The sequence below is a fragment of the Glycine soja genome, chromosome 12, assembly GCF_004193775.1.
Source record: "Glycine soja cultivar W05 chromosome 12, ASM419377v2, whole genome shotgun sequence".
NCBI lineage: Eukaryota > Viridiplantae > Streptophyta > Magnoliopsida > Fabales > Fabaceae > Glycine > Glycine soja.
In genome coordinates, this window is record NC_041013.1 from 15,583,711 (window position 1) to 15,596,037 (window position 12,327).

The 12,327-nt window shown below is 33.1% G+C and overlaps 2 protein-coding genes across 2 annotated transcripts; one reads left to right on the plus strand and one right to left on the minus strand.

Moving 5' to 3' along the window:
* Positions 1–2,789: 2,789 nt before the first annotated feature.
* LOC114380568 (dynein light chain 2, cytoplasmic-like) lies at positions 2,790–4,289 on the minus strand. The gene is made up of 2 exons (XM_028339684.1): positions 3,958–4,289; positions 2,790–3,154 (listed from the first exon to the last, which is right to left on the minus strand). The coding sequence occupies exons 1-2, from the start codon at positions 4,093–4,095 to the stop codon at positions 2,963–2,965; spliced, it is 330 nt and encodes a 109-aa protein (XP_028195485.1). The 5' UTR covers positions 4,096–4,289; the 3' UTR covers positions 2,790–2,962.
* Positions 4,290–9,554: 5,265 nt separating this feature from the next.
* Positions 9,555–11,760, plus strand: LOC114378813. Its single transcript, XM_028337423.1, has 3 exons — positions 9,555–10,350; positions 10,432–10,707; positions 11,477–11,760. Exons 1-3 carry the CDS (start codon positions 9,555–9,557, stop codon positions 11,758–11,760), a joined length of 1,356 nt encoding a protein of 451 aa, XP_028193224.1.
* Positions 11,761–12,327: the final 567 nt, after the last annotated feature.

A 12,327-nucleotide genomic window follows, 5' to 3' on the forward strand; every position in this document is an offset into this window, starting at 1 on the left:
GTACCTTTTAGTCCTTATAATTTACATTTTAATTCTCTTTTAATCTCTATAATTTAAAAATGGTCTTTTTAGTCCTGATGGTTTGTATTTTAATTCTCCTTTAGTTCTTATAATTTGAAAGTGATTTTTTTAATTCCTATAATTTGTATTTTAATTATCTTTTAGTCCTTACTTAAAAAAAATATATAAAAATAATTAACTACAAACTAGTTATAAATTCTCAACTATTTTTTTTATTACAAATTATCTTCCGATAAATTAATTACAAATTACTTGTTAATATTTTAGTAGTTAATTGTAATTGATAATATTTGTCATATTTTGATGGTAAGGACAAAAATAGAATTAAAATATAAAATATAGGAACTAAAAAGAAATTAAAATATAAAATATAAGAACTAAAAAAATCATTTTCAAACTAAAAGACTAAAAGAGAATTAAAAGGTAAATTATATGGACTAAAAAAATCACTTTAAAACTATAAAAACTAAAAGATACAAATAATGAAACATAGAGACCAAATGAATAATCAAACCAAAAATTTAAAATTATTAAAGTAATCATTTTTATAAAATAATAGATAATAGTTTTTTTTCTTGGGTTAGAGATCACCCTATCCTCCAACAACCAATTGGGTAAGAGACCAATCTTAATTACAATGTGCGGCTACCACCTACCACTGAAAATTGAACTCCTGAGTTTTCCTATTCCTCAACATATGAACGGAAGGATAGTAAATAATAGATTTAACAATTCAATTGAATTTCAAAGTTTTAACTATAAGGATTTTTCTTTTTTATTAGATAATGGAAATTTTTTTTAAAAAAAACTGCAGATGTTTTTAAATTAGATAATGAATAATTATATCCTAATTTTTATTCAGGAAACTTTAAGTCTAAAATTATTAATTACTAACCTATTTCCATAATAAAATAATTATTTTTGTGTAAAATAATGATTGATCAAAATAAATAGTTACTTTTAAAAAAGTGTATATATATATGTGTGCAATATTTAAATATAAAGTCCTCTATTTGAAGAAAAAAACTACGAAAATATATCATCCATTGTTGAAAAGAAAAATTAATAGTTAGAGAATACAAAAAAGGCGGGAAAATTTTTCAATCATATCATGTGATACATGTGTTGTGTGAATAGTAACTGTGGAAAAATTTTAATATATAGTAAAACTTTTAATACATAATAATAAATAGATAGTAATAGAATAGAAGTAATGGATGATTTTGAGTATTGACATGCATGAGCACTTACCTTGTTGATAACTTGATATGGTTTATGCAGTGAAAGATTCTCGATCTTTTCTTTTTTAGAACGTGTTTGTGTGTGACTATTCAAGTGAATTAAAATGGACTAGTTTATATATAATCTAAATCATAGTTGTAAAATTCGATTTAATTTGACTGATTAAATTGGTTCAAGTGGGATTTGATGGTTTAATTGAGTCAGTTTCATTATTGGATCAATCACACAATTAATTTGGAATGACCCAACAAAACCTGATCGGTTAGGTCACCCAATCTCAGTTAGACTAGTCCGACCCGGTTGGTTTAAAAAAAAACTATCTCTACAACGCCATTTTGATATCTTGTTATTATTAATAGTTATTTTAGATTTTGGTGTATAAAAGAATTTCTCTTACACAAATAATACTAATTATATACTTATATATAATTTTATTTTTTTAATATATATCGGATCAAACCGAATCAATTATTGACTCCCTGATTGAACCATTAATCTTCTAACTCACTATTTCGCCTGGATCAATGATCAGATCAGGTTTCACAATTATGATCCAAATACAAGCTTAGACAGCCTAATTATTCAAGCCAACCCTATAGAAAGTACCTTATTCTTTCTTTTGCCTTGGGAGGAAACTTCATTTGAACCATATTTAAATCAACAAAAATAATTTGTCTAACATTTTTTAATAATTTTTTTAATACTCCGTTCCATTCATAATTTAACAATAGTTTTCTGCTAATTATTTATATCATCGTGATATCACTTTATTTCACAACCAAGTCGTTAGAGTTAAAATCACATCCAACTCAATATGTGCATTTTATCATATAAACCAAGTTAGATTCAAATTCTTATAAAACCTAATATACATATTATCACCTCTATCTTGATATTAAATTATTACAAATAGATTCTTAAATAAATTTCTAAGTGTCAAACTTTTATGCAGGCCAACTAAGCCTTTGAAAAAAACGCTATCTATTTTTAACCAAGAAGCTTATCCTATTCCCGCCTATAATTTGGACTGAGCTCATCAATATTAAAAGTCAACTTATGAAATAAAAATTATCCATATATATTATTTTCCTCATATCACTTGTGATTATTACATCTCTACTTCCCAAACTTTAGAGGAACATCCCAATAATAAATGAAACGAAGATTATGCCAAATCAGTGAAGGATTTCTGAGGAAATTATTAAAAGGGGTTATTATTATTAATATTATTGAAAATTTGATTTTTTTTTTCCTGAGTCCGTACTTAGCCGATCGACTTTATCTGTGGAACAAGATTATTATTGTTGTATTTGGATTTTGAACTTCTATGAGGACAAATGAAAATAGTTTTGACAAATAAGATGAATTACCTAATTATATTAAATATTTTGTTAAAGATAAATTAGACAAATGATTTAATCTTTAAAATTCAGGCAGTAGACAAATCGATAGAGATATAAAATAACAATATATTTGTCTAATAAAAAATTAGGGTAAGTTTTAATTATAGTCCGGGTTACTATATATACATATAATAATCCCCAAGAGCAAGCTGATATATATATGGATGATTTGTAGACCTCTGTCAATTTTGCTTTTCTCTCAAACCTTTCATTTCTTTCTACATTATCAATATTACATGGAATGAACAAAAATATATATAGAAGAGTCTAAAGAGAGGGAAAATTAGGCAATGAATTTATGCTTTGGCTGCCTCTAGTGTTGAGAACCGATTTTCATGTGCCTCTGGAGCAGCTGAGCCCCTGAACAGCAAAATGGCCAAGTTGCCTAAGCAGAAATAGATGAAACAGCCACAACAGTGAGTCACAAACGAACCAAAATCCGTGCCTACAATGCACTGCCAACCAGGTCCATGCATCCTATCAAATTCCTGAAGTAACAATACACAGAAAATTACCATAGTTGATTAAATTAATTAAGAAACCTATTTTTGTGACTAGTGTCAGCCAAGGAAACAAAAAGAATTTAATTAGTTAGAATACTCTTATTCATATTGTTATCTAATCGTGTAATCGTCATGATAAAATTGTTGATTTTTCTATAAAAAAAAAGAGTCAGATTTAGTATGATTTCTAGTTAATTAACGATGTAAAAAGTTTCAGATGGTAAATTGGTAATGTATCAAAATTAAACTCAAACATAAATAAGAAGTGTATAATAATAACAAAAATTATCATATCAAAAATCAAAATCATAATAAATTTTCATGTTTATTTCTAATAAATTTTTGTTTTGTATTGGATTTCTAATAAAAAATATTTTTTTTATCTTTGACATTTTTTTAAGTTCTTAATAAATTAGAAAATTTTATTTATAATTAGTTGGGACTAAAACAAAATTTGTTAATTTATGAGGGAATAAATACAAAATTTTCTAATTTATCAGAAATTAAAATAAAATATTAAAAATAAAAAATAAAATTATTTTTTTATTAGAGACTCAACACAAAATAAAAAATAATTAGAAAAAATATAAAAATTAAGTATTTATTTAAAATAAAAACATATTTAAGCTTCCTAAATAATAGTATTAGTCGATAAAATTTATTAGGGCCGGCTTAACTGTGAGAAAATTTAGTTAGTTTGCACAACTACAAATTTTGTTATCCCGGGATGTACACAAAAAAAAAAAAAATAGTATAGTATTTGTTAGCAAGATTTTTTTAAAATTTACCTTCTTTATAAATCGGGCAATCTCAATGGCTTCAGTGACATCAAAGAAATCGAGTGCTTTGGATGCTAAATCTGTAGCATCCTGCTGCATGGTCTGAAGCATGTCAGTCTCACCAATCACAGCCTTGCCTTCTAGCATGATGATGAACTTTAAAAAAAAATTACCACAACAAACAACAAAATTGGAAAACAAAATAAGTAGGAAGACAATGGTGCTTAAAATCAAGCACACGTCAATATAAAGCAAAAGGGGTTGCTTAAAAGGTTGTAAAGTGCAGATTAAAGGGTAATGGAAGGAGGCATAATATAGAGTCAGATGAAAAGGTGTAGTGTTAGTTGGTCAGCCACGTATGGATTGCCTTTGTGGCTACTAGAAAAGCTATGCATTTAGCCCATTTCACTATATGATAAGCATGGGCCCAGTTTTGCATCGTATTTTAACTACATGTGCATATGGATCGAGTTTGTCTCTACTATCCATGGCACACCATGGATCACTACTGTGAAATAAACAACATTTGTTAGCCCAAATGTAAATCACGATAGATAAATTTTCATAAGTATTTAAATCATGATAGATACAATTCCATAAGTTTTTTTTTGTGCTATTTTTTAATCAGAATTAGAATTTTATCTTACTAATATTCATAATAATTTTAAAAAAATTAAATTGATTATTAAAGTGAATTTAATTGGAAAATATTTAAAAATTTATCTTTGAAATTTGTCCAAGTTATTATCTATTGTTGATGAGCCTAGATAATGATGGACACGTGTTGAGTACTTTGTGGCCTTGACAGTTGATTCCCCACGTGTGATTAAGGTGGAGTCGATGGTGTTGTAATTGTCAAAGTCTGATTATGGTTAGTTTGATTTTAAACATTTTGGCCTATGTATATGGCAGAAAATCCACTCCATTGCAAAGACTTTGGAGAAGTCAATTTTTCAGAATCAGAATCACACAATCTCTGTTCAGTTTTCAGAGAAGATATTGCATTTTGACTGTTACAAAAAAGTTAAGCTAGGATGGCTATTGTTATCCAAGTTCAATTTGGGTGTGAAGCTTTTCATTGTTTTTTTTTTTTAAAAAAAAATGAATCAGAATCACGCATGCTTAGTTCATTTTTAAGAGAAGATATTGCATTTTGACTGTTACAAAAAAGTTAAGGATGGCTATTGTTATCCAAGTTCAATTTGGGTGTGAAGCTTTTCATTCTTTTTTTTTTAAAAAAATGAATCAGAATCACGCATTCTTAGTTCATTTTTAAGAGAAGATATTGCATTTTGACTGTTACAAAAAAGTTAAGGATGGCTATAGTTATCCAAGTTCAATTTGGGTTTGAAGCTTTTCATTTTTTTTAAATTTTTCTTTTAATATAAGATGTCAATTAGTGATAGCAATGAATATAACTTTTTATACGTAGATATACACAATGTGTGTTTGCCGAAAAAAAAAATACAATGTGTGCATGGGCACTTTTATTTTTTGGTTAGTGTTTTTTATTATTTTTTTATGACAAATGTTAATTTTATAGTAAGAAAATTAAACACTTAATATTTTTCTTCTTTTTTTTCTTAATCACTCAACCAACATTATGTTTATAGTATTTTTATTATTATTATCATAGTTAAGATAGATTTAGCTCTCTAATAAAATTTTAAAGTATCTTTATATAGTTTGGTCATTTGAATTGTTTAAGGAATTAATATTTGTCAATGAATATGTTAGTGAAAATTGAATTCATGACTTTCTCATAAGCTTAATATGTTATTAATCGCATGCTTATTGAGTGATGAGTGAAATCTTAATGAACTTGTTAGTGGGGGTTTTTTTTTTTCAGGTCTATTTGATAGAAAATTGTTAAGTGAAACAATGGAACAATTAAGGTAAGCTTAACAGTTAGAGCCAGCCTAGCAATTTTTTCCAATTGTATATTCTGAAAACAATGTACATTTGTAACACTTAGGACCACACATAAGATTGCGTGCCTAGATTATTCATAGAATGATGGAAATTTGGGACACTTGTTTACCAAAGAAACTTGGCTAGAGTTTAGTTAAGGTTCTTACTAGGTAAACAGAAACAAACAAAGTGAGAAGCCTCAGCTAACAATCACCACAAAATAGTTAATGGCAAGCGGTAGTCTGATGAATAATGCTAGTAGTATGAGCCACAGCCAAGTCGGCATATTCATCTCCAACTGGACCAGGTCACGAATATTCAGCGTTTTTATGCCTTTATATATATATATATATATATACATAATATTACTTTCTCTATTTTAAAATAATTATCGTTTGAGTATTGTACTATTGTATAAGAAATAGAAGAAGTTATTATTCGCTTAAAACTTGGGAAAAAAATATAAGATCAAATTACCCTTTTTCTGAAATATATGCATTCTCCATATTTCATTTCTTAAAAAGAAGATAATAACTTAATTTTATAATTATCAAAACAAAATGTTAATAAAAAGGTATAAATAAAAATAAAAGGATAAAATTGGAAAAAGGTAATAAATAATTTTTTAGTATTGTAAAACCACAAATAGTTTAAAGTAATAATAAAAAAAATTGCTAAGACGATGGAAATGGAGTATGATATTGACGTATCAATTACTTAGTTTGTCTTTGGATTACCTCATTCGGAATTTTGATTTTAAATGACATTGATTTTGTAAAATTAATTTTAAAGTGATATAATTTATATTTAGATATTTTTATTGTAAAATTAAATTAAAATTAATATTTAGTATAAATTTAATTTTTAATTCAATACAAAAATTATATAAAGTTACTTCAACTAAGAATTAAATTTAAATTTCTTTTAAATGTAAAATCAAACATATAAAATTTATTTAAAATCAATTTTGGGTTCAAGATTAATTTAGTAACATAAAATCAAACACACACTAGGCACATGTATGATCATAGGATCACGTTTTCTAACACACATCTTCAACACATCATCTCTAATTGGTCAATATTTATTGAAAATTATAAAATTAAAAGTAAGAATAATTAAATATAGAATAAATAGTCATTTTCATCCTTAAAGGTATAAAACGCGGATAAATTTATTCTCGAAAGATGAAAATTCAAATTTTAGTCTCGAAAGTGAAAAAAGTGTGATAAATCTATCTATTCATTAACTTTCATCCATTATCATTAATTAAAGAGCCTACATGACACATTCAGAGACAAATTTGTCAACGTTGTACACATTCAGGAAGAAAAATAACCATTTATCCAAAATATAATGTAATCTTCATCTTTCTCCTTTTTTAATCATTATAAGCATAATATTACAATAAACACTTAAAAAAGTAAGAAAGTAAACATAAGTTAGAACAAAAATAATAATAAACATAATACTGATTAATAAGCATAATCTAACTATTACTCTAAATTTCCATTGTGACAACATTAGGTAGTAACAAAATAAAGTCGAGTCTCATTTTTTTTGTAAGAATTAACTTAATGATTATGTATTTTTGTCTGAGTCTCATATTTTAGGTAAGATATTGTCACATTAGAAATTTCAAACCAATAGATATATTATACTTATTAATCAATATTATGCTTATTATTATGTTTATTTTAACTTATGTTTGCTTTCTTATTTCTTAAGTGCTTTATTGTAATGTTATACTTGTAATGATTAAAAAAGGGGAAAAGATGAAGATCAAATTATATTTTAGGTAAATAGTCATTTTCGTTCCTAAATGTGTAAAGCACTAACAAATTTACCCCTGAATGTGCTACATAAACTCTTTCATTAATAGTAACAAATAAAAGTTAACGAATGGATAAATTTGTCGCATTTTTTTTTCAATTTTGAGGACTAAAATTTGAAATTTTATCTTTCAAGAATGAATTTATTAGCGCTCTATACATTTAAGAAAGAAAATAACTATTTACCCTTGAGACCCATAAAATTTGGTCATTTTGCGGTGACATTTGCCACCGCGTCCCAAAGGGAACAACTGTGGGTAGGCCTGTGAGCTTTATATTTGGGGTGCAGCGGCATTCTCAAGTATGGAAGGTGTAATGAGAGAGGTTGGCGGCAACGAGCATGGAAGATTGAGAAAGAAGGGTAGCGAGAGTTTCTAAGAATGAAAGATGGAAAAAGAGAAGGGTAAATCTGAGAAAGAAAAAATCTTGGCCACTTACTTGAAAAACTAACAAATCCAACAGACTACATTTTTTCCAACAATGGGAGACCTAGGTCTCCCTCATTAGCCTTTGCCTATATTCATATCTTTGCTTTTCAATTTTCTTGTGTATGTTTGGTGTTTGGATTTTGGACATACTTCCAATAAGGACGTACAATGATAGCAACATGGCACAAGCCAATAGCAAGCCCAGGAAAACCATAAGGAAGCCAACCCATTACAAGGAATTTGTGTGAATTACACAAGCTTCTCTTGCTGACTAAATGATAGGATAATTCAGTTACATAATTCTATTGACAGAATCTTTTACTGATAACAAGCTAATTCTGTTAACTCCACTACGAGTTTGTTTTTAGCACAATTGGCCAGCTATTGGTTTTCAGCCTTTGTTATCAATATTATGTCTATAAATACCATAATTGGAAATAAAATCAGCAAGGAGAAATTACCCATTAGCTTGTAGTGTTAGTAGATAATATAGTCCAAACAATTTTGGTTCGACCTGCCTTGCCGATGGCGACACCATGCTAAAGCATACCACGCGCCAAACTTCCCTTGAATGCCTTGAGGAGGCAGTACACAAACTCACCTAACACCAAGCCACATTATCCCAGAACCATCAGACACTTAACCAAGCCAATGTTGACCTCAACCTCAAACTCGATTTCGTTCTGGATCGTCTGGCCACCCTTACCTCCACCCCACCATCCCCAAAACCACCACCATCACCCGCGCCCATTTCCACCCCAGACCACACATGAAACTTGAAGTTTCGCGTTTCGATGGCCAAGATCCTTTTGGCTGGATCTTCAAAATCACATAATTCTTCAATTACCAAGGTATTCCCGATGCAGAGCACTTCACCATCGTGTCGTTCTATATGGAAGGACCCGAGTTTCAGTGGATGTTGAGGAATGGGTTCCTTACGTCGTGGACCGCCATGCTTTAAGCCTTAGAGTCATGATTTTCTCCATCTTACTACGATGACCCCTACGACGCCCTCTTCAAACTATAATAGTGGGGCACCGTGAACGATTATTTGATGGAGTTCGAGCACCTCGCAAACCGGGTCGTTGGACTCGCTATGCCGTTCCTGTTGAGTTGTTTCGTATTAGGCCTCACCCCTGAACTTTGTTGTGAGGTGCAGGCTTTGCAGCTGATGTGCTTGCCTCAGGCCGTGGCTCTGGCCAAACTTCAAGAGGACAAGTTGCTTGACCGCCACCATAGCCACCGCCCTTCTCACCATTATACACCACAACCCAGCCCACCAAACCCCGCCCCTGCTCCCTCGTCACCCAAACTCCCTTTTCGCTGATTATCCCCTGAAGAGATAACCATCAAGAGAGACAAGGGTCTCTATTATTATTGTGATGATAAGTGGTCTACGGGGCATCACTGCCATCCCCGTATCCACTTCCTCATCATGGACGAGGATGTTGATCTTCCCTTGTCGCCAGGCTCCCTAAAAACCCCAATTCCCTCAATGGTTTCTTCTCCTCCACCTTTGCCATCAGATGATTCCCCTCCTTTATTAAGCTTGAACGCGATGTCAGGAATGCCAGCCCCTGAAACATTTCACGCCTATGGCACCATCCACCACCACAAGATCACCATTCTTGTCGATGGTGGCAGTACACACAATTTTGTGAAATTGCGCGTGCCCAAGTTTCTCGATCTTTCATCCACACCAATAGACCCTCTACTAGTCATGGTTGGTCATGGAGGCGTCATGCAGTGCTGGCTCCGCTATCCTCAGGTCTCCATTGCCATTCAAGGACATCAATTCACCACATACCTTTTTGGTTTACCCTTGAGTGGCGCTGACATAGTATTAGGCGTCCAATGGCTTAAGGATTTGGGCCCAGTGACTACTGACTACACCTTTCTCTCTATGTTCTTCACTCATTTGGGTCGTCCTATTCACCTGGTTGCAAACATTCCCCTCAGGCCACCCACTACTTCAGCCCACCAGCTTAAACGCATGATGCATTCCCAGGCCGTTTCGGCCCTCTTCCATATAGCACCACCTACCTCACCTTCCCAAACAACTTCACCTTCCTTAGTTCCCAACAACCATCCCCCACCTTCAGAACTCACCACCCTTCTTGCCAAGTTTCATAAATTATTTAGCGAATCATCCCAACTTCCACCTGTTCGTCCCATCTCCCACCACATACACCTTTCTTCGACTCCAAACCCATCACAGTTAAACCATATCGGTATCCCCATAGCCAAAAGATAGAACTCGAGAAATAGGTTCAATCTATGCTTGATTCTGGTCTCATCAAGCTCAACCATAGCCCCTTCCCCACTGGTGCTTTTAGTAAAGAAAAAGGACGGTAGCTGGCGTTGTTGCATTGATTATCGGGATCTCAATGCTATTACCATCAAGCACCGATTTCCTATGCCCACCATTGATGAACTCCTCGACGAGCTTGGAGTTGCATCGTGTTTTTCTAAAATGGATATGCGCAAGGGCTTTCATCAAATACGCATGGCGGAGGAAGACATTCATAAGACAACTTTTTGGACTCACCAAGGCCATTACGAATATTGCGTAATGCCTTTTGGGCTCTGTAACGTGGCAACAACATTTCAGACGATCATGAACGAACTACTCAAGCCATTTCTCTGCAAGTTCATCATAGTCTTTTTCGATGATATATTAGTATACAACCCTTCTTGGGCCCTTCATCTCCAACACTTGGAAGTTGTCTTCTCTATGTTATCCCAAGGGTCATTCCATCTGCATGAGTTCAAATGCGTGTTTGCCAAAACCAAACTCCAATACTTAGGCCATATTGTTTTGGTGGAGGGCGTGGCCCTTGACCCATCCAAAATCAGTGCCATGTTGGAATGGCCCAAACCTACCAACACCACTAACCTTAGGGGGTTCCTTGGCCTAACATGTTTTTATAGGCGCTTCATACGCGGGTACGCGACCATGGCAACACCACTGACGACTCTTCTTCCCAAAGACCACTTCATCTAGAGTGACGAAGTTCAGTGTGCCTTCGACAACTTGAAGCAAGTCATAACACCCACACTAGTTCTCACCCCCCTGACTTCACCATTTCGTTTTTCCTAGAGACAGATGCCTCCGGTTTCACAATGGGAGCAATCCTTTCCTAGAAAGCTCATCCATTGCTTTCTTCAGCAAAATTTTTTGCCCCAGGCTCCAACGCTCATCTACATATGTCTAGGAACTTCATGCTATCACCATAGCAGTCCGCAAATGGCGGCATTACCTTTTGGGACACCCTTTCATCATCCTCACAGATCATCAGAGCTTGAAGGAGCTCATGACCTAGGTCATTTAGACCCTGGAACAAAAATAATACTTAGCGAAGCTATTGGGCTATGATTACACTATCCAATATCGTTTCGGTTCCGGCAACGTGGCTGCCGACGCCCTCTCGTGGATCGTTCCACAAGGCCAGTGCTTAATTCTTTCCATTCCCAACCTCGACTGTTTGGAAGACATTAAGCTCTTTGTTCTCCAATCCTTGGTCTACCGTGACTTACTACACAAGATTCGTCAGCAGCCAGAATCTCACTCTGACTACTCAATCCATTCCCCTGCTTTTGGCAGAATTCTACTCTACCCCACTGGGAGGCCATATGGGTAGAGCCAAGACCCTTTGTCGACTTCCGGATAACTTCTTCTGGGATGGTATGCGTTGCGACGTCCACCACCAAGTCTCATAGTGTCGTACTTGTCAACAAATGAAGTACGAGAGTAAGAAACCAACCGACCTTCTTCAATCGCTACCCACACCCTTGTGTTTATGGGAGGACTTATCATTGTACTTCATTACTGGACTGTCGCCATCCTAGGGATTCACGATCATCCTGGTCGTAGTCGATAGATACTCTAAAGGCACCCATCTCGGTGCTTTTTCGCCAAAGCACTCTGCCCACAAAGTTGCCAGTCTCTTCCTCGACATTGTCTGCAAATTACATGGCTTTTCTCGTAGTTCGGTGTCTGGCAGAGATCCAATTTTTGTCAATTCCTTCTAGCGCGAATTGTCTCTTCCTCATCATTGTTTGCAGATTTTTTTCACACAAAAAATGGTTATTGGATGAAGTAGATGGGTGGAGGACAATGCAACTTGTATGCGTAAACAGAAAAATTAAATAAAAGGTTAATTCAACATGGATGACAATCAAATTTCACTCTTTTATCTACTATACAA